Source organism: Stenella coeruleoalba (assembly GCF_951394435.1).
Source record: "Stenella coeruleoalba genome assembly, chromosome: 15".
Taxonomy (NCBI): Eukaryota; Metazoa; Chordata; class Mammalia; order Artiodactyla; family Delphinidae; genus Stenella; species Stenella coeruleoalba.
In genome coordinates, this window is record NC_137161.1 from 40,313,176 (window position 1) to 40,334,974 (window position 21,799).

The 21,799-nt window shown below is 36.8% G+C and overlaps 2 protein-coding genes across 7 annotated transcripts in view; one reads left to right on the forward strand and one right to left on the reverse strand.

Annotated features, from left to right (window-relative positions):
- Nucleotides 1-16,327, reverse strand: part of ESF1 (ESF1 nucleolar pre-rRNA processing protein homolog) — a 59,033-nt gene extending 42,706 nt beyond the window's left edge. Inside the window, exons 1-8 of one of the 2 annotated variants that reach the window (XM_079899096.1) lie at nt 16,288-16,327; nt 14,540-15,221; nt 8,870-9,300; nt 8,146-8,259; nt 6,034-6,134; nt 4,885-5,037; nt 2,267-2,381; nt 439-586 (exon numbers count right to left, since the gene is read on the reverse strand). In XM_079899096.1, coding sequence (XP_079755222.1) covers nt 439-586; nt 2,267-2,381; nt 4,885-5,037; nt 6,034-6,134; nt 8,146-8,259; nt 8,870-9,300; nt 14,540-15,179 — 1,702 coding nt within the window. In that variant the 5' untranslated portion in view covers nt 15,180-15,221; nt 16,288-16,327. Of the gene's footprint in view, nt 1-438; nt 587-2,266; nt 2,382-4,884; nt 5,038-6,033; nt 6,135-8,145; nt 8,260-8,869; nt 9,301-14,539; nt 15,222-16,042; nt 16,213-16,287 lie in introns of those variants that run through there. The other variant, XM_079899097.1, reaches the window with a different exon arrangement.
- A 123-nt stretch (nt 16,328-16,450) lies between these two features.
- The window catches only part of NDUFAF5 (NADH:ubiquinone oxidoreductase complex assembly factor 5), a gene marked incomplete at its 5' end in the record, with an annotated part of 32,858 nt that continues 27,509 nt past the window's right edge, over nt 16,451-21,799 (forward strand). For 4 of the 5 annotated variants that reach the window (XR_013831603.1, XR_013831604.1, XR_013831605.1 and 1 more), the window contains 2 exons: nt 16,455-16,702; nt 18,907-18,947. Coding sequence is in view for 1 of the 5 variants with exons in the window: in XM_079945132.1 (XP_079801258.1) it covers nt 16,451-16,702; nt 18,907-18,947 (293 nt within the window). Of the gene's footprint in view, nt 16,703-18,906; nt 18,948-21,799 lie in introns of all 5 variants that reach the window. The other variant, XM_079945132.1, reaches the window with a different exon arrangement.

Below are 21,799 nucleotides of genomic sequence, written 5' to 3' on the forward strand. Positions count from 1 at the left end.
TGATTTCTAGGATAATCACTAAATGGACAGAAAGAGTCTACTTTGTAAACTAATTGAGCAGAAAAATGGAATGTAAAAAATAATCCAAAAGAAGTTCTTAGTTTAAAAAGGGGGGGTAATAAAGCATTTTACTAGTTTAAGTGATTGCATTACTACAACAATCATGACTAGTCTAAAAGGCCAGACTTTTTTGTGAGGTCAGGGTTTCAAAGAGTTTTTGGTTAAAGAAATTCAGGCTAAGAAAATACCTTTAAACAAAAAATTTCAATTACTATCTAAAGGTGTATATAATACTGTGTATGTGAGCTTACTTAACAGACAGTTTGAAGATTAGTTTGATATTCCCTTTTAAGCTACTGTCAAACTTATTTCCATTAGTAAGTCTAGTTTAGGTATCCAAATGCTTACAAATGTAGAACACCAAAAGATGAACAGTACCTTGTAGCTCCTCTTCTATCTCTTCTTCGTCTTCACTAGAGGAAGCTAAGTAGGCTTGAAAATCCATGTCCAAAAGCTCTTCCTTTTTAAACTTCCTGTTGAGTGTTGTAATTCTTTCATGATCTGTCTCATCCCAAGTGATCTCCACCTTTCACCAATGAATAAGAAAAAAAACAACAAATAAAATAAAAATGGAAATGTCAGCAACCCAAACTTGTTAAAGAATATTTATCGTTAATTTGTATGTTTAACAGTAAACTAAAAAAGTTAAGACGTGCTAAAACAAATAATAAATAACATGCTTAATGAAAAGTTTTCTACCTGTGGAAAGGGAACCATTTCAATTAACCTGTGCCTTCATCCTCCTAACTCTTTACTATATGCAAGGTACTCTATTATTTGGAGTAAAAATTCATCAGTGTATGGACTGATTGTGGTGAAAAGAAACAAGAAAATGCACTAGTGAAAAAAGTAACATTATTATGAATGAGTCAAGACATGTTTTTCACCTGGAGTTCTAGGCATTTCAGGAGGTCTACAAACTGTCTGAAATTTGCTGATAAAGCTTTCAACACAACCTCAGTGTGGTCCATTTTCCAAAAGAGATTAAGAGCCACTGATGAAAAAGGCATCTATTTGTTGGAAGTACAGTAAACCCCCACAACACAGGAATTCATCTATAACATCATCGGTCTTGTGATTGGCTCCTGTCTTCTATGTAGCCCCCATTCTCAGAGTCCAGTTAGAGGTTTAATCTTCATCACAGGGCAGGTCCCACATCCTTGCTGTTTTTCCCCCTCAGGCTAATCTTTCCAGTTCAGGACAACAAAATGGGCACCAAGAGATCCAATCCTTAAAACAGTTGCCATTGTCAGAGAAATTCCAGCTAGTCACCATTCAGAATTACTCTTATTCCGATAATTAAGACTGAGCTGATAACCACAAAACCACTGATGGAACTGGAACAGATGTGGATGATACAGCCAGACCATAGGAACTCCAGACTGGCTGGCTGGATAGGCTTGCCCATTTTTCAGTCTTGAAAATAACATGATCCTACATTTTATGTGACTGAATCTTTTAGACTTCACTTATTGCATACTGGTGGGGTTTCCCTGTACTCAGTAACTAATTAAGGCCACACAGTACCCACAGGCTGCAGGTGACAGATACAGCAGCTCTCTTTCTGACACCAGCCTATCCTCAGAAGAGCACAGTGGCTTGTTACAAAAAAGGCAATGAGAAGCCTGTATGGCTGCTGCAGAGTCCAGCTGTGGATAGAAGGTATATGGAGTAGAAGAGCAGAGAAACTAGGCAGCTAAGTAACAAACTAATTCAATAAAAATCTTTTGGCTGTTCATTATTAAGCATTAATGTGACATCTAGTAGTCCTGAATTATTCTACTTCAATTGTTTTTAGAATTTTGGATCATATCTGCAGAAAAAATGTGTTTCTATTTTAAATTTCCACTGGTTTTAACTGTGATTTGAAGTAATCTGTTACCTCCTTACCCCTATTCCCTAGGATATTAATAACTAACATATTACTTATTAAAGAATCTAGTTAAGTAACACTCTATGGGAAAGATAGAAGAGAAAAAAGAACATTTGCAGGTAATTGACTCAGGCTTAAAGGCATAACAAAAATTTGAAAATAGGTTCCAACACATGTGGGAGATAAAAATGCAAATACACCTGTGTTTGATTTCTATTTGTACTTATGCTTTAAAATTTTGAATCCTTTCCATTTCTAAAGATGCTGTAAGTAAATAACTCTTTTCTTAAAAAAATTGAGTCCAGCTATATATTTTCTAAAGTTGAGAAATACCGTTGATGTTCCCATTGCAGCAGATGTGAAATATCTTGGCTTATATGCTGTTAAATCCACTTCTGAGGCTACATCCTTGGGCTCATCATCAAAAGTAATATCATCTGGTATAAACCTAAGAAACAAAGAAAAAAATAAATTTATTTAAACATATGCTGCAGTGATAAACAACCAGAGTTTAGACTCTCTTCTAATTAGGTATAGTGTATACATACACACCATATAAGAGATTCTACAGAACACACATGTAGATGAAGCAAACAATGTTAGAAATAACCTTGGCACAAAATTTCTGAAATTCCTAAGCTATAAATCTGTAATTCCACCAAATTTGAGTGAAGTCTGTGTAGGCAGAAACCCTGCGTTAGGAGTCAGTTAATATGAGTCAGGTGTAAACACACATGGGTCCCTCATGTTTCAAAAAGACCTAGATTCCTGATAGCTCAGTCATTGGCTTGCTATATGATATTCTGAAGATCAAATACAATTATTAATGGGTAAGTGCTCTGAATATAAAGTATCATACATATGAGGTGTCACTGAAAATAAGGAAAAGCTTAAGGTTGATTCTTCAAGACTAAAAAAATCTTAACAATTTTATAATTTTTTTCACAAATAAATAGCTGTTAAATGTAAATCAGTCACTGTAATTGTTTGACAATTCTTAGGCATCAGGCTAAGGAGTGGGAGGAAAAAAGCAAAGAGAAATGATTCATGGTTATTATATTTAAGTTTTGTCATTTATATAGATTTTATTTCCACACATGAAAAAGCACCTGCTGTATATTGCATCAAAAATGATTTTTGAGGGGAAGAATGAATAATTAAGGTTCATTAGGTCTACATCAGTGGTCCCCAACTTTTTTGGCACCAGGGACCGGTTTCGTGGAAGACAATTTTTCCACGGACGGGGGGTGAGGGTGGGGTGTTAGGCTTAGGGCAGTAACGCGAGCGATAGGGAGCAATGGGGAGCAGCAGATGAAGCTTCGCTTGCTCGCCTGCTGCTCACCTCCTACTGTGCAGCCTGGCTCCTAACAGGCTGTGGACCAGTACCAGCCTGCAGCCCAGGGATTGGGAACCCCTGCCCTAGATAACAGGATGGCAGCAGAAAATTCAATTTTCTTTTATAAAATTATATATGACAAAATAAAACAGGGAATATAAGTTTTTCCATGGTCATTGATCTTATTTTCTAGGTACTGCCAGAGTTTATTCTAATACTGCATAAAAATGTCCCAAAAAGGAAACAGAAAGAATAAAATGATCCTGAAAAGAACATGAGAACATGAACTCATGATACGCAGAGTTTGACATTCTAACAAATGTTTGGTAACTACTATTTATATATCCAAAACAAGTACCTCCTTTTGAAACTGTTAACAGAAAAGAGAAGGAAATGTCTTGTTTGATGAGATATGCCCTTCTTGCTATATACTTAAGCATGCTAAACTCTTACCCTAAATTATCAATACAAAAAATTTTACTTGTGGGCTTCCCTGGTGGCGCAATGGTTGAGAGTCCCCCTGCCAATGCAGGGGACACGGGTTTGTGCCCCGGTCCGGGAGGATCCCACATGCCGCAGAGCGGCTGGGCCCGTGAGCCATGGCCACTGAGTCTGCGCGTCCGGAGCCCGTGCTCCACAACGGGAGAGGCCACAACAGTGATAGGCCCGCATACGGCAAAAAAAAAAAAAAAAAAAAAAAAAAAATTTTACTTGTATTCTTCTACAAGTTGGAATGCTTTTGAAGTGTGAAAGTCACAGTGATTATCAATTGATGCATTTTTTTTCCATAAAATATTTCATTTTGAGAACAAAGCCGCTAACAAACCTGGATACAAACAAGTGATTTCTATTGAAAATGTCACAGTAAAATGGTTCACTGGGTTCAAAGAACTAGGCTAATGATAAAATGGTACAGTAGTTCAGCTTCCCGGTTTCCTTAGAACAGACATTCCCAAACACCTAAGGTTTTTCAGCTTGGGTCAGTGAAGCCTGAGTACGTGGTGGAAATAATGCCCAAGTCTGAAGATAAAGCCAGCAACACCATTCACTGAGCAGCATTGCCCAACAGAACTTTCTGTGATGATGGTAAAGTTCTGTATTTGTTCTGTCCAACATGTGGTCATTAAGTACTTGAAATGTGCCTAGTGTGACTAAGCAAATGAGTTTAAGCTTTTTTAAATTTTTAATTAAATAAATGTAAATAAGCCAGATATGACTACTGACTACTGTATTGGATGGCACAGATCAAGAGATACTAGTTTATTACAAGTAAATTCCTTTGCCTCCACCTCAATGCTTTTTAAAAAGTTACTTCACCCTGGTTCCTAGTTCTAAAAGAGAGCCGCAAAGAAATAGCTACATAAAACGCATCATCCTAAAAACATATTTGACATATCTGAAAGGACATAAATGTGAGGTGACTCATACCTAATACTTTAGCATTTTCTCATTCTAGTTTTCTTTCTTAAGAGTGATGTTGTACAAGAAAGTTCACCAAAAGCAAAAATTCCTCTTAGAATGTGAAAGGACAGAGAGCACTACCAGTTCTAATATTTCAATTCTTATAATCATGTTGTGCTACAAGATTAAATTGGTACAACACACACTAGATTACCTGAGATCTATGAACGAGCAACTACTTTCGAATTCCAGGCCATCACAATCCTCATAAATTTTAGTGGCTGTTTCAAGAGAATCACAGTCTACTACCGCATAATAGTACTTCAGTCGTTTGAATTGATAATCTCTCAGTTTTTCTCTACAGGTCCTAAAAGGGGAAAAACTCATTAGGCTTACTTAAACAGGAACACAAATACTCTCTCCCTTTAAAAAATAAATGTAATTGTTCCAAGAAAAAAAATTACAAACTGGTTTTTATTCCAATCCAAACTTCCTTTATGATTTTGCCTTCATGAACATTAAATACTTAAGCCCAATTTATTATTTTGACAAGGTACAGACCAGGGACTTTGACTGGAATTTGATATCTAGAAAAGGAAAGCAAGAACTACATGTGCTTACCTGTGATTTTAATTCTTAGAATAGCTATTTTTTTGTTTGTTTTGCTATCACATACAGCCTTCTCAAGTAAAACCACTAGAGAGGATCACTGTATTATAAAATATTCTAGGAAAGCATTAGCTTTTATTATAAAGAAATTACTGATCTTGTAAAACTTTATTCAGGTGTTGTCAAGTCTACGTGGTATAAATTCAACTTACTTAACTACAGCATATTCTTTGAGGGTCTTCATCTGCTCTCTTTTGCCACCAATTTTTATTAAGTGCACATATAGCTCCACCTAGTGGATTAAAAACTACCTTAAACTTTTTTCTATACTACATTACAATGATTAAGAACTTTTTCTACTATTCTTGTATTTTTCTATTTAATCCTTAAATAAGAGAAATTACATAATTTGAAGGCAAATAGTTTCAATTCCATTTACATAAAAAGCAACATCTCAGAAAAAAAGCAAAACTTACTGATTCAGGGCAATGAGGCTGAGACCTCTAAATCAGTTTAGTCATGACATGTTTTTAAAACTGCAATAATAATTTTCATGAATATAGAAATACGAATACAAAAAAATGTTACTGGAATAGTGTGCCACTTCTGACAGACTTTAACCTGCTTTGAAAACTGTTTTAACCATGAATGGCGCAAGTGTAAACTTTAGTCCCAACTATTAAAGTGACCAGAATTCTGAACTAGTGACACAAACTCATGAGGTTTAGTTTTATTTTCTAGAGTGTTTTAATACCAGTCCTTTTCAGGGGCATCTTCAGGAATGCTTAATAACTCTACTGGTCCTTGAACTTGCTCTTCCTTCATCCTCTCCTTTCCAAATTCTGAAGCATATATCTAAACACAAAAAAGTAAGATTAATGTAATTTATATTTCCCTTTTTTTTATAATATACAGACCTGTCAAGGTCAGGAACTCTAAACAACTGGACTCAATGAAAACAGCAAGAATGCTTCACTTCCAAACCCACTATAGGAAGCTAAAGCATCCTCAGGAATAATCTTAAAAATAGTCATTTTGGCTAGGGATTAACAGATGTGGGCTTGGGAACAAAAATAGAGTATCTCCTCCATACATTCTGGGCTCTAAGGGAAAAATTAAGAAAAGTGAAACAAGATTCTAAGTTCAAGGAATGATACATAAACACACACACACACACACACACACACACACACACACGTGTGAAAAATGATTGGATTAAATAATTTAAATGATATATTAAAATGATTAAAGAAATATATAAAACAATGAAGAAACATAATTTTGTAACACCTAACTTATCCCTAAAATCATATCGTTTATCCAATGCTTTCTTTTAAAGAAATTCTTTAAATAAAAAAGAACTGATGACAATCTTATCACACAGGTTATATATAGTCTTGGTATAAGAAGGAGTCACACTCGCCTAGATTTGGTATTATCTTGGCCACTTTTGAGATTCAAGAAATATAATGGTATTAATCTGCATTGTTTTGATACAACTGGGCTTAATATTCATCTATTAACTAATGTACACTTTTTTGAGTTGTTTGAAATATCTAATTTACCCACTAGGGGATCCAAGTTTTTCTTACTAATCTAAGTTGCATAAAATAGCTTTCAATGCAGAAATTTTTAGTATATATGCTTACATCTGTTGATTCTTTTGTATTTTTTTTCCTCTTTGTAAGTCCAGAGATTCCTACTACCCATCTCCTAAAACACAAGATTTAACAAAAATACCATTCTATTTTATTCTGCCAGTAGTTTTAAAATTTTTTTCTTCATTTCATCTGGCTATCATTTGGGGCTATTACAAGGGCCTGCACTAAGTTCTCCAACACAAGGACTTGTCCGTTTGTTCCAATACCATGTACTCAAGAAGTTTATTTTGTTCTAAATTATCATACAAACTCTTCTATCTACCTATTGCATCAAGTTGTCCCTGTACTTTTACCCAAAGCTATTAAATTCTGTAGCATTATAAAATGTTGAGATATTGTAACCGGTAGGGTGAATCCTTTTATACTGGTATGATTCCTCAAAAACTTGTGAGTCATTCTCACTTGTTTATTCTTTTAGATGATTAATGGTAACCTTTTTCTTAACTTTCATTTGAACTGAGATTTTGATTGAAACTATACTAAAACTGCAGAACTGACATCTTAAATATTTAAACTGAACAGTAGTAATTTAGAGCTGTTTCAGGCTCTGTACTAAATACTTAGCATGATCTTCTTTTCATTTAATCCTTACCACTACCTTAAGAAATACTACTGTTATATCTACTTAGAGGAGAAAAGACATTTGAGAAATTAATCAATAAAATGCACAAGATCATACAGCATGTATCAGAATCAAGATTTGAATATAGGTCTGTCATACTACAAAGCCTAGAGTCTTAATACCTACGTGGGCTCTCAAGAAATATGGTATCTCAAAATTTAAGTTTTTCAAGTATTATTTATCAAGTGTAACAGCTTACTTCATGTAGGTCATATTGTTTAAGGTAATTTCTAAGGCTTTTATATGTTTCTGCTGCTAATTTTTCTTCTTGCTAATTCTAGTAATTCTTGCTAATTCTTGCTAATTTTTGAAAATATTTATCTTATACCTTGTCCCTTTACTGAGCTTTATTATAACAGCTTTTCAGTTGATTTGTTTTTTTTAATTAAACACAATCATATAACCGAGCAATAATTTTACCTCTTCCTTTCTTACTTTCATACCTATTATATCAGTTTTGTGCCTTAACTGTATTGGACAACTTCCAGATTATTTTCCTTAGAAGGAAAACTATGACTTTAAAAAAAGAGATTTAACTTAGAATGCTTAGAAATATTTACTTCAAAATAAAATCAATTCTCACCTTTACAGAAAATATAACACCTCCTTTAGGTTTAAATGAATTGAACAAAGCCAGCAAATCTTTTGCCTTCAATCTATCCCAGTCCATGTTGCAAACTGCTAAACGATGCGTAATCTAAGAAATGAGAAAAATTAAATATGATATAATCTATATCATTCCCAATGCTTGCAAAATTAAGATAGTAAAAATATAATGCCTTCTTCTCCCCAAATCCTGAAATCATTAATATAGTATTTAAGTGGTTTCAATATGTAAAAGAAAACTTCAGATGAGTCACACAAAAGTAAAACTGTCAACAGAAAAGCATTTTCTCTTACTTGGTTCTTAGTTCTTGAATCAGAACATGACAAGCTGATTCTTTAACCACCAAGTTTGTTAAGCTATTCTGCCACCCATAAGTAGGAAAGCTGAGTATATTAATCTACAGCATTTCTAATAGGTGCAGTAGGAATTGAAATATAAACTCCTAGTTAAAACAAGAATTTTCTAAAAATTTCATGTGACTTTTAATTATTTATATAGAAGTTCATCCCTATCTGCTTGGACAGACATGTACTTTATATAGGTATATTCTGTATCAAGAAGTTTTAATCAGAATCATCATCAAGAGTATTATTTACCAATAAAGCTTTTCCTTGTTAATTTAATGACATCAATCCTACCATCTATAACAGCTACTTCTACTGTACTCTTGACAAATAATCTTATTTATTCAAAAGGTCACCTCATCAGCCCGAGGAGCATCTTTATCTAATTCTCTCCAAGCATGCTCAAAACCAGATTCCTCTGGAAGTAAATATGCCATATCTTCTTCATCTTCAGAACTACTTTCTATATTTCCTTTGCCCCTCGCAAGATCGGGGCCACTGTCACTTTCATCATCATCCTCACTATCCTCATCTTCATCCTCCTCATCATTTTCATTCCCTCCATCATCATCATCATCATCATCATCATCATCATCATCATCATCATCATCATGAAGATCAGCAGCAACAGCTCTACAAATGCCTGTAAATTCATCTTCAGATTCTTCATCACCTCCTATTTCACTAGCACTTTCTGAATCTTCCTCCAGAGCTTCTTTGTCAAACATTTTACCACTTGCTGAGTTTTCATGACCATCACTGTCTCTTGCCATTATGAATGGAACCACTGCAAAAAGGTCAAAGGTGGGAGAAATTAAGAAAACGTAAACACTGAATTAAATTAAATACAAGTTATTTTGACCTCAAATCCAGTGAAAATATAATTTCTATGAAACAGACTAAAGGAAAATATAAACTTGGCAAAATTCATGCCTAACCAAGTTATTTAATAGAAATCTTAATATATACCCAGATCACACAAGTAGATTCATATACTCATTCAATATTTATGGAGTGTCTGCTCTGTGCTAGGTACTCAACATACTACCATTGGCAAAAGAGAAACAATCAATGCCCTCAATAAGCTTCCAGTCAGGTGAAGAGGATAGATGGACAGTTATTGATCAAATAAAATCCATCAAATCAATGCACATAAAAAAATGAAATTACAACTAGGGTAAGTGCCAAGAAGAAATGTTACAAGATGCTATGAGAGCACAAAATAGGGGTCCCTAAGTAAGTGATAAACGAGTTGCTACTAGAAGGATGAAGAGGAATTAAGTAGTCAGGGTTAGACTAATAGATGAAGGAAATGTTCCAAATAGCAAGAAAAGCATATGTAAAGATCCACTAATAGAAAAAAGCTGGCAAGCATGTCTGGATTACAGATAGCCAGAAGTCTTCTTGTACAGAAGTCAAGTAGAAAATGAAACTGAAGAGTTAGGTAGGTGCCATGTAGCTTTGGACTTTATCATAAAAACATATAGAAGCCACTGCTATTTTCAGAAGGAGGGACATCATCAGATTTGCATATTGAGATCACCTCAGCAACGGTGTAGAAAACTTGAGGGAGTTAAGAGTAGATGTGAAAAAGAATTAAAAGGTTAGTACAGTATTCCTGGTGAGAAATGAAGGTAGCACTAAGTTGGTGGCAGTAGAGATGTAGAGTAGTGAGTCGCTCTTGACTTTCAGAGTCAGGAGGTAAGACCAACAGTAATCAGTGACAGGGGCTTGATATGGGGAATCTGGGCAGTGTCAAAGATGAGTCCTAGCTTCTTGACTTGCAGAAGGAGCTAGCTAGTTAGATGGACAGACAGAAAAAGAGGTAATGATAGAAGAGAACAAGTTTGTTTGGTGGAGGTATATCATGAATTTGGTTTTGGATATGTTGAACTGGAAGTGCCTCTGAGCCATCTAAGAGGAGATATAGAGAAGGCCATCGGCTGTATGAGTCTACAGCTCAGAGAAGTCTGAGCTGGAAATAAAGTCTTTGACTGATTCTTGTATATAATAAAAAACGTTGTGATGTGGATAAGATCAGTTATGAAGAGAGCAAAATAGTAACTTTTCTGCTATATCTTAAAGTTTGCAACTGGCTTATGGTTAGCAATATATGAGTGAAAGACTGGTTTCACCTTAAACTGGGTTTTTTTTGGCCCTCATTATACACAGAAAGGACTGATTTCCTATTTCTAAAACAATCATATGCTTCTATCTATTCTGTGCATATCTGTGTGAGTATAGCTATATCTTATATATCTTATTCATCTTTAAGTCGGAGCTTATGTTTCTGATTCACAGGTTCTAAGTGGATAGAGCCTATAAGTGGTCCTATAATCTTATAATAGTCATTCACTGACCAAATATTGAGTACTATGTACAAAGAATTGAGCTGGGGGGACCAAAAAGGGAGATGATGTATAACATGATCCCATGCTCTTCATGAGCTCATAAACAAAAGAAATCATTTACTGATTTATGAAATTATGTTCTAAAGCACCACAGAGAGAAACACCTAAATTTGCCGGCAGAGAGGTATTTATAATAAGGAAGGCTTCAAAAAGATGCCTGACCTGAGACCAAGTGAAAAGGGGTTTTGTTAGGAGGAAAATAGGAACTGAGCTTTATTTTAGTACCACAAGAGGGGGAGTAATAAAAGATAACTAACTAGTAGATGTGAAAAAGCCAAAAAAAGGCATTATCATAAGTTCTATAAATGGGATCAGAAAAACACCACCATGGATAGTGACAGAAAGTTACTATTAGATAAGCATTAGAACTCACTTTTAAGCAACCTGCTTAAAATAACACCTTGGGGACACAGCTCTATCTAGTATTGCAATATTTCTCAAACATCAGTTATTACTATACAATTTTCATGATTTTTGCCTGTCACTGATATTTTTCATGAAGCTGAATTTTTTTAAATTAAAAATATTAGCTTGTTCTAAACAATATCCCTGAAGCCACAAACGTGATATGGTGGTTACATTTTTTTGCCTAAGATGTTGAACTACGTAACTATTAATATAAAAAATGTTTGAGTATCACCTGACATATGACATCTTCTCACATGACAATGGTACACATATCACATTTGGGGTTGTATAATAAATTGATACATGGGAGACTGAAAGAGATCTAGTATTTTAATATTTTTGACAATATCAATTACATTCAGAATATTTATTCATTCACTAAACATTTGCTCAGACCCTACCTTGTACAAAGCCTTATTCTAAATAATGAGGGAATAGAAAAATAAGTAACTGCCTCTATTCCTAGATGGTACTGCTCCAGTAGTGACTATAAACACTACTATTATTCAGCTACTTCAAAAAAATGCTTTATCATTTTCCCTCTGATTATAAAAGTAATGAATGCTCACTGTAAAAAATTAAGAAAATATGGTTTAGCAAAGAAAATAAAGATGACTAGTAATTTTTCATTCAGAGATAACTAAGTGGTTATTTTGGTACATAACTCCCTAAATTTGTTTTCTATGATATGCCCACTAATTTAAGTAGCTAGTCATACCATTTATTCTATTTTGTAACCTATGTTTTTGGGTTTTTTTTGGTCGCACCGCGTGGCTTTCAGGATCTTAGTTCCCTGACCAGGGATGGAACCCGGGTCCTCAGCAGAGAAAGTGTAAAGTCTTAACCATGGGACCACCAGGGAATTCCCATGTAATATATTTTTAAAACTTCGTATGTCATGAACATATCTGTATATGTCATAACTTATTTAATCAACCCCCATAATGATTTATGTTACCGTTTAAAAAACTTTAATTCTTTAAACACATGCCCAATTGTTTACTTAAAATAAATTCTAGGAGTGCAAGTGCTGGGCATCAACATTTTAAAATGATACGTAATATTAAACTGCAACTCCCTACATCATCTTTACCTCATAGCACTTAAAAAGCCCCTTGTACACAGTACTTGCTGGAATGATAAGTCATGAATGAATAAAGAAAAAAAGATGGTGCTGGTGGAGTCACATGATCTCTACTTACAGATAATGCTTTTTCTAGACTGTGGAACCAATGTAAATTACAGCAAACAACATGGTGGGGTAGAAAGAGTCAAAGACCTGAGTTACTGGCCCAGCTCTGTGTATCCTCACATAGATCACTTGTTTCCTAAAGAATATATCCTAATTTCTCATGGTTACTGAGAAAATTAAATTAAAAAAGATATGTCAAAAGATTCTGTAAAATCAACCCCAAGGATTATATGGATATGTTATATTAATCTAATGCCCTAAATCTAGTGAAATTTGAAGGATACTGGACTAACTTCGCTCACAAACTCAGCATCAAGCCAACCTTGCTGCTGTTCCCAGCCTGATCTTATCCTCCACTTTCAGTAACCAGACTTGCATCCCTTGTCCCTATACCTCAGTTTGCTGTGTGGTTCCACTATAAATCTCACCCCTGACCCCTAGTCTCTGCTATTTAGAATTCTGTCCACTGCCTGATACTTCCTACCTTCCCAGTGTGATTATGGCCTGTCAAGACCTCTCTCTGCCTCTTCTTGATGCTTACCTTCCCTGGGTCCTGTAACCACAGCCAGCCTTTGTCTGGCTTATCTGAACATCACCAATTTTCAGTTACAACATCAACCATCAGCAATACCAATACTCAAAATTTCCTGCTGCCAGAGGTGACGCAACTTTTTAATAAGCTTAGAAAACTTGTAAACATGAACTAGAGTCAGATGTTTCTTACTTAGCTTCAAACAACCATTTCTAGCTTTATTATTCGCTCACCCCTTCAGACACCTTATTATCTAATCAAATGGGAATACTGATCTCTTCTGAGCAAGCTCAACTGTATCTCTGCTCAAAAAGTTCTTTCCGTGTAGAATACTCTGGATCCCAAATTTAATTCTTCCAAACCCCAACCAAAATAGCACTTCACCTATGAATTTTACTGATTACCATATCTTGAGTGACCTCCTCCTCCAAATTCTCAGAGCCCTGCTCTTCTACAGCACTTTAAATTACTCTATTTTGTATTATGGTTCTGATTAATTTCTTCTGCTTTAGATCTGCACTGTCCAATATGGTAGCCAGCAGCCACAGGTGGCAATTGAGCACCTGCAAGATGGCTCATCCAACTTGATATTAGTATGAAAATAGAATATAAAATATTCCATTACATTTTTTATGTTGATTACATATTGAAATAATTTTTGATATATTAGGTTAAATAAAATATATTAATAAAATTAATTTCACCTGTTTCTTCTTACTTTTTAAAGTGTCCACTAGAAAATTCAAAATTATATATTTCTATTGGACAGTACTGCTTTAGACCAGTGACACTGCACAGAGTTTAGCAGGTTGTTATTTGCAAAAGGTGATCTGCAAAGGGTCAAGAAGGGCTGAAATCAAGGCCAAACTCCAATCACCAATCCACACACCCTGCAGGAGTACTGTGTCTGTTCAGGGGAAAAGAACCTGTGCCTCCCTCAAAGGTGCTGTCCTCACCAAACTGTGAGTTCTGGAAGTGCTGTGTGTCCAGAAGGGCGCATCTTTTTCTAATCTGCACAGGCATCATATACACTAACAGTAGCCCTGAGATGGCGGAACCATGTCTTACTCAGTGTTCTATCTGCCACATATTAGTTACTAAAAAGTAGTTGAATGAATGAAGGAAGGAATGAGCACCCAACTCTACTTACCTTCTTCAGACACACCTCTTTTTATCCTGTGATGAGACCATATAACATTTTATCTGGTTGGAGAACCTAGCTGTCACTAGTGCCCACCACAAATCAAAATCACTGTTTAGCCTCAAGACCTAAATTTTTGTCTCTCTTCTAGCCATTATAGCATCAAATCAAAAATTCATTATCATATGGTTTTTTTCTTTCATAGCTTTATACTTCCAAATAAGCATTTGACCACTTTTATGATACTATGAAAATACTCATTAGATATATTTCCTTTTTTAAAAGACTAGTGTAAAAATAAGTAATGTAATACCAAAGAATCTTTAGTTCTTTCCAACCAACCTGATTGCATTTCTCTTCCTGTCTCAGAATACTTGACTTTGGGAGACTGTGCAATTTCAGAGGTGCCTGAGTCTACTGTTCTTAATTTTCCTTTGGGAAACAAGTCTGTATTATGTTGAACAACGGTTTTTTTCCCTTTTGTACTTTTTTGTATAAATTCTTTGCTATCGCTCTTGGGACTTGTTGACTCTATCTTCTTAGATTTGCACGAGGTTTTCATTTTCTGAATTCTCTCGGAGTTATCTAAATCATTCTTATTTCCAGAATCCTTTTGATTAATTTTCTTGGCTTCTTTCTTTTTCTCCTCAACAAGATTTTTTGATTCTTTTTCGTTTTTAGTCTGGGGTTTTTTCTTCTTCAGTTTCTTTTGGTTCAAAGTTTTATTATCTTCATCAGAGAGATCCGAATCAGAATCTGAAAGGTCGTAAAAACGCTTCAAGTCCTCTGTAGTGCTATGGTTGATGGGGCGTCCTCTTTTATCCACAGCATAATTCAATTTGAACTTTTTGTCATGAAACATTGCTCGAAATCTCTTGTCAATTTTGATTTTTCGATCCTTTTCTGGCATTTCCCAAAATCTCGGGTCCTTTGCAACCCGCCTAAACCGCTGGTCACTCATTATTTCTTGTTTGGATGCCATTTTTAAATGTCTGACTGGGCAAATGCTTGAAGAAACCAGACACTAAAAAATAAAACAATAATGAAAGGTTACTAATATAATTAAATAAGATGCTTTGGGAATATTAATTCACAATACTGTATTCTAAGGTAAATGTAAGTAAAATAAAAGTAACATGTCTAATTTCCTTTCCCAAACTCATTTTGAGTCACATGCAGAAAATAAAAAACTATCAGAATATCTTCTTTTGAGTACAGATCATATGGAGAAATAAATTTAAGGCAAAACCAAGCACAATTCCAGGTCTTTATGGCGGGGGGCAAATGATTACTAGCCAACTGCCCTCACTTAGATATCCTATATTTCTACTTGTATACTTGTATGTGTTACAAGTAAAAAACTAATGTAATTTAAAAATTCTGAAGTCTCAGTTGGTCTTATTTGTTTCTTCACGTTCTGGTCCCATTCTCTCCGTTAATCCTTACTTCATTCTACCCGGAACAGCATTTACTTCTATGTGGCTAGTCTCCTAACTAAACAGACCAAAATCAATTCAGGTTTAGCTCAAAGTTCCCCCTTTATATACTACCACCCTTCATGAATCTGGTGAAGTCTCACTCTAGTTAATAAATACATGGTAATAGTGCTTTGTTTCAAAAGCAAGGCTTGACTATGATGCACTTATACAATTAAACATTTAACGCTCTGAACAGCCTTATGGAGTAGGGTAGGTACCATTTCATTCAACTATTACAGCTAATGTGTATAAGTGTTTAGAACGAAAGCACTTGATACACTCCTGATATTCGGAGAGGGGAAGGCGACCTAACCTCATCTCCGACGCCCGCCCTCATCTCTGTAGCCCACCCTCCCCTTCTACCCACCCTCTAACGCGGGAAACACCAGGGTGACCCCGGAACTAGGGTCTCCTTCCCAACTCCCAAACCTCAGAGCCGGAAGAGGGAAGAGGGCCCTCAACAGGACGCGGAGGAAGAGCAAGGAAGCCTGAAGAAAGAAGTCGGAAAGGCAAGGAGGAAGAGCGCGGCCCTCACGAATCCGATGGAGACCCTTTCAGAGACTGATTCTGCCCCCTCGACAAGCCCTTTTTCTGGAACCTAACCCCACTCACCAATTCCGAGACTTCTCCGAGCCACACGTAGGCCCCCAACTCCCACAATCCTCAGCGTGACGCGCAGCCGTAATGGTACGCGAACTGGGCCAAACTTCATCCGCTTTCCCTCGGCGAAGTTCTCCAGAGTCCTCGCTGAAGCTGCGGCGCATGCGCACGATAAATGCGCCTGCAAACGGCGTTGCCGCTGGAGATGCTGCGGCTGACCAGGTTCCCGACCCGGTGGCGGCGACCTCCGGCGGCAGGGGTCCCCGCGAAGAACGTCGGCTTCAGGAAGGTGGCCTCCGGCGTCTCTTCCCTGGGCAGCGCCTCGCCCAGATCCCTAAACATATTCGATCGGGATTTGAAGAGGAAACAGAAGAACTGGGCGGCCCGGCAGCCTGAGCGGATAAAGTTTGACTACCTGAAGGAGGAGGTGAGTCAGCGGGACGGCGGGGAGGGCGGCGCCGAGCCTTGGCTTCGGGTCCGGGAGCTCCGGCCAGGCCCCGGCCGCCCCCACTTCGCTGTGTGAGCTTGAGCAGCCGACCTGCCTGTCTGGGCCTCTACTATAGTCTCCCAGCGGCCGGGCGCCGGTGTTTGTAAATTGCTCTTCATTCATTCATAACCTCGGCAGATGGTGCCTGTATTACAGGTGTGACCAGGGCAAAGTAAGACCACTGCTCTCAGGAGATTTCATTCTTGTGGGAGGCGAGACAGTGAACAAAAACATGTAATTTCAGCTAAAGAAGTAAGGCCAGGTAACAAAGTGAAGTAGTAAGGTCAGGGAAGGCCGCTCAGGCAGACGACGTGATGAGGAATTAGCCAGGCTGGGATCTGGGGGGAAAAGCCTTGTAGGCAAACGGAAAGACAAACCCAGAGCCCCTGAGGCCGAAAGGACCTTGTTGAGGCTTCCAGGGACCTCCATTGGGAGGTGAGGGAGGGCCCAGCTTACGAGGGCCTTAATGGTTAAGGATTTGGGATTTTCTTCTCCATCTCGGCTGTCCATTTGATATGGTAATTTCTGGCCTCATGTAGCTACTGAGCACTTGAATGTCCCTTTGAGATGGGCAGTAAATGTAAAATACACGGGATTTCAGTGACAATGTGAACAAAGGATGTAAAATATTTCCTTAATATCTTTTTACATTGATTACATGTTGAAGTTTTATTTTTGATACATTGAGTTAAATAAAATGTTTAAATTAATTTCTTTACCCTTTTTAAAATGGCTACTAGAAAATTTTAAGTTGCTCATGTGGCTCTGATTGTTTTTCTATTGGCCAACATGGCTCTAGAGGAATGTGAGACTGTCGAATGCTTTTAAGCAATGGAGTGATGGGCTCTGGTTCGTGTTTTAGAAAGACTCATTAAGATAAATTAAGATCTCTGATTTGTCTGTGCTGGTTTGAGAGACCTCTTCCTCTCTGCCTAGGTGGTCTAGGGACTTGAGCAGGTTTCTGCTTTCTGGACAGGCAGCACAGAGCTCAGGCCTCGTGTATCTTCAGGGATGGACTAAAATTGAAATCAAGTGTAATGAGTTCTTTCAAGCCTATGCAGCCAACATTTACTGCCCCTACTTTGGGCAGAGCTCTGTGCAAGTCCTGGCCTGATCAGATGAGTGACTCTGTCCTCAGGGTTCATGGTGACATGTACTTAGAAGATGTGAGTTTCCAGCCACTCTTCTCCAAGAGAAGCACCTGGATTACAACTTGACCGAGGCCTCACCAGTGTTTAGGACTAGAATAAATGAGATAAAGTATATGACAGTTTTTTTAAAAATAATAAACAAAAGGTATTCATATTAGGAATGACGTACAAAGTGGAGTCCTCTGGGAAATGACTTCTGCTGTCCTCCTCCCTTACCCCTTCTTCCCCCCCAAAGCAAATAACATATGTTCTGAACTTTCAAGGCCTAATAGAAACTCTGGGATGTTTATAAGGGAATGAATGGAATATTAGGCTCCCACATCTTTATTCCTGCCAGACGAAGCTAGCCCAGCAAAAAGGAGGTGCCTACCTTATGACGTCTTTTAAATTAGGGTGGGATTGAAGAGGTTTCTTCAGATTTGGCTGACTTCTAATTTGCAGATGTTGCTCAGAAAAGTTGTTTACTCATTTAGGAGTTCCACAAAATTTGTTAGTAGTTATCAAATAATAGAGTTTTTATTAAGTGATCATTTATACATTGATCTGTAATAATCCCCAGCTAACTAATTTTTCACTTTCACATACCTCATGCTAATATCTATAGACAATAATATGCTTGTTATGTTCCTGTTGATTTTTTTTTTTAAATTGGGGTATCCTGTTGCTTTTTGGCCTTGCATTCTTGTATCATATGGAATATAAAGTCATATATATATACATATATATGTATATATATATGTATATATATATAGTATTTAGTCTTCTTTCCTTAAATTGACTTCTGAAGTAATTAACTCAGTGTGTTTCCTTTAATTTATGGTGTTCCTATTCAGAATTTGAAAAGAAAGTTGCTGAGGTCAAATTGAAAAAGGGATAAAGGGAATTTAACATGTTGAAACATAAGTAACCTATGGATTGTTGAATACTGGAGAGAGTGTTACTTCTCTGTTAAACCTACTCATCTTAACTTCATTGCCTCTTATAATCTGTCAGGTTGGAAGTCGGATTGCAGACCGTATATATGACATAGCCAGGTAAGTGATGATTGTCATAATAAAATACAGTCAACTTTTCTTTTTAATTATTTTTTTAATATACTAATTAATTTATTTTTGGCTGCGTTGGGTCTTTGTTGCTGTGCGCGGTCTTTCTCTACTTGCAGAGAGTGGGGGCTACTCTTTGTTGTGGTGCACGGGCTTCTCATTGCAGTGGCTTCTTTTGTGGTAGAGCACGGGCTCTAGGCGCGCAGGCTTCAGTAGTTGTGGCGCACGGGCTTAGTTGCTCCGTGACATGTGGGATCTTCCCGGACCAGGGCTCGAACCCGTGTCCCCTGCATTGGCAGGCGGATTCTTAACCACTGCGCCACCAGGGAAGCCCCAATCAACTTTTGAATGAAGGCTTGAGAAATTAAATGCTGAGAACTTGATATCTGGAATGGCAGCATCTAGATGAATTTATTACCAGGATTAGTAGTTTTAATCACTCTTAGATCTCTCCTTTTTTTATGTCTGAGAGAGCAAGTATTTTCTCATTGTTGTCTTAAAAAAGAATGAATGGGGGGCTTCCCTGGTGGCGCACTGGTTGAGAGTCCGCCTGCCAATACAGGGGACACGGGTTTGTGCCCTGGTCCAGGAGGATCCCGCATGCCGCGGAGCGGCTGGGCCCGTGAGCCATGGCCACTGAGCCTGCGTGACTGGAGCCTGTGCTCCGCAACGGGAGAGGCCACAACAGTGAGAGGCCCACGTACCACAAACAAACAAACAAACAAACAAAAAGAATGAATGGAAACACAGCTCAGCTTCTCTCCAAGACTAAATGGCTATTCCACTTGATTTGGTCAAAAGCGAGTAATGGAAAGATTGCTCCAAAAATGGATATAATTGACATGTGAATTTTAAAATTTACTAAACCTAACTTTAAAAGTTTAAAATTTTAACAGAACCTTTTACCATCTAAGTGAAGGAGAGAGTCTACCTAGATTTGTTCCCCCATCAAGTTATATGAGACTTTGGCCATTATATCTTAGGTATTATTAATAGCAATAAGGGTTTTATGACATATAGAGGCAGATTTGAGAAAAGAACACCTTCATCAAATATTATTAAAACCTTGATGGAGTCATTGCTCTATATTAGGCATAACAAAAGCTTTACAGGTTTGAATTTACAGCCAGGTAGCAGGAACCACAGTTAAATAATGGCTTTGCTATAGAATTGCTCTGTGATGTTAGCAAATCGCTTTTGGTGCTCTTTTGTGTAAAAGACACACATTAAATTAGACCATATGGGATGAATTTATTTCATTTTGTCTATTCAAAAAAGGGGAATTTTGTAAAATCACAAACTCTTGAAATCATATTTTGGATATATCCTGGCTACTTAAAATAGTCTTGGGGTGAATCAGTTTCATAAAGTTAAAAAAAAAAAATTCTTCATTGTTACAAAAATCACCCTCATTTCATCTGTTTCATTGGTTTCATTATTTTAAAAATCTGAAAAATAGCTAATTCTCTATACTGTAGTCATTCATTTGCCTGGCTTTTAGGTCATTTGCAGTTTAATAAATGAAACATTAAATTTTCCAAGTCAGATTGGATTTTACAATCTCTTCATGTCATAGTACTGAGCAAAACACAGGTCTGTGGAGAAAACTGTGATTTTGGCTAAAAGCATGTCTTAAAATAACAGTAACTCTTTGGAATTAAATCATTAAAAATAACAATCTAAAATGTCTTACACTAATGTTCTATTATTAGAATAGCTTGTATTGTCAACACTGATCTTATGTATATTATTTAAACTAATCCAACAGATTATTAAATGTCTTATTTGTGCTCTCTGAAGCTTACTTAGTACTGTTAAAGTCGGTGATAATAATAAGTCCTAACTGTTGAACATTTGTACTGTGCTGAATACTTTACATGCACTGTTTCATAAAATTCTCATACCAACCCTGAGGAAGATAGTAACTTTTCCATTTTATAGATGGGGAAACTGAGATCCAGCAAGATTAAATCACTTGTCTGTGGTCACAGAGCCAGTACATTGCAGGTCCAGAATTCTAACTCGTGTCTTCGTGATTGCAAAGGCTATATGCTTCCCCAGGCCACACTGCCTATGTTCACAATCAAGATAGAGGGCATTAGGTAAATAAATGGTTCTCTCACCAGTGGTTCTCCAGCTGTGTACTGGTGTTCTATATTTTTGACATAGGTTTTTAACAGAAATTGAAAAGGAACTCTTGCTTCCAATAGGAAAAATGTTATTAGTGGATAAAATTTAAAAAAATTTTGTCACAAATTTTTCTTAAACCTATGACCCACAATTGGATGTGTAAACTGATTTAGTATGACATATATTTGGAGGAGACAGCATTGCATAGGGGATAATAGTTCTGGTTCAGGATTCAAACAGACTGAATTCAAGTTCTGACTGCTGGTTATTAGTTGAGTGACCTTGGATTGACTTACTTAACTCTGCATACTTAGCACACTGCTTTGAACCTGGTAAGATTTAAGTAAAAGCTATTATTTAGTTGATATTTTGTTTGATTTTTAGTTTATCATGTTTTACTTCATGGTCTTTCACATGATGATTTCTAAGTCATCAAAAATTTGAGAAGTAGGGATAAGTAGTAAGTTCCTGGTAGGTGTGCCAAATATTTTCATGTTCATTTACATTAACTTCTTTTCATTCTTTATCTGGGTATATTATCAAATTAAAATACCCCCTACTAAATCAGTTCTTCACATCCACATCATGGAGCAACCTTATGGAAGGCCATTGGTTGTGAGGTCCTGTGAGTGGCTAGGCCAGACAGACTTGCTGTGTCTGGTGTGTTCTCTGAGGGATGCACCTTGTGAGGCAAGGCAGCAAAGGCAGATGAT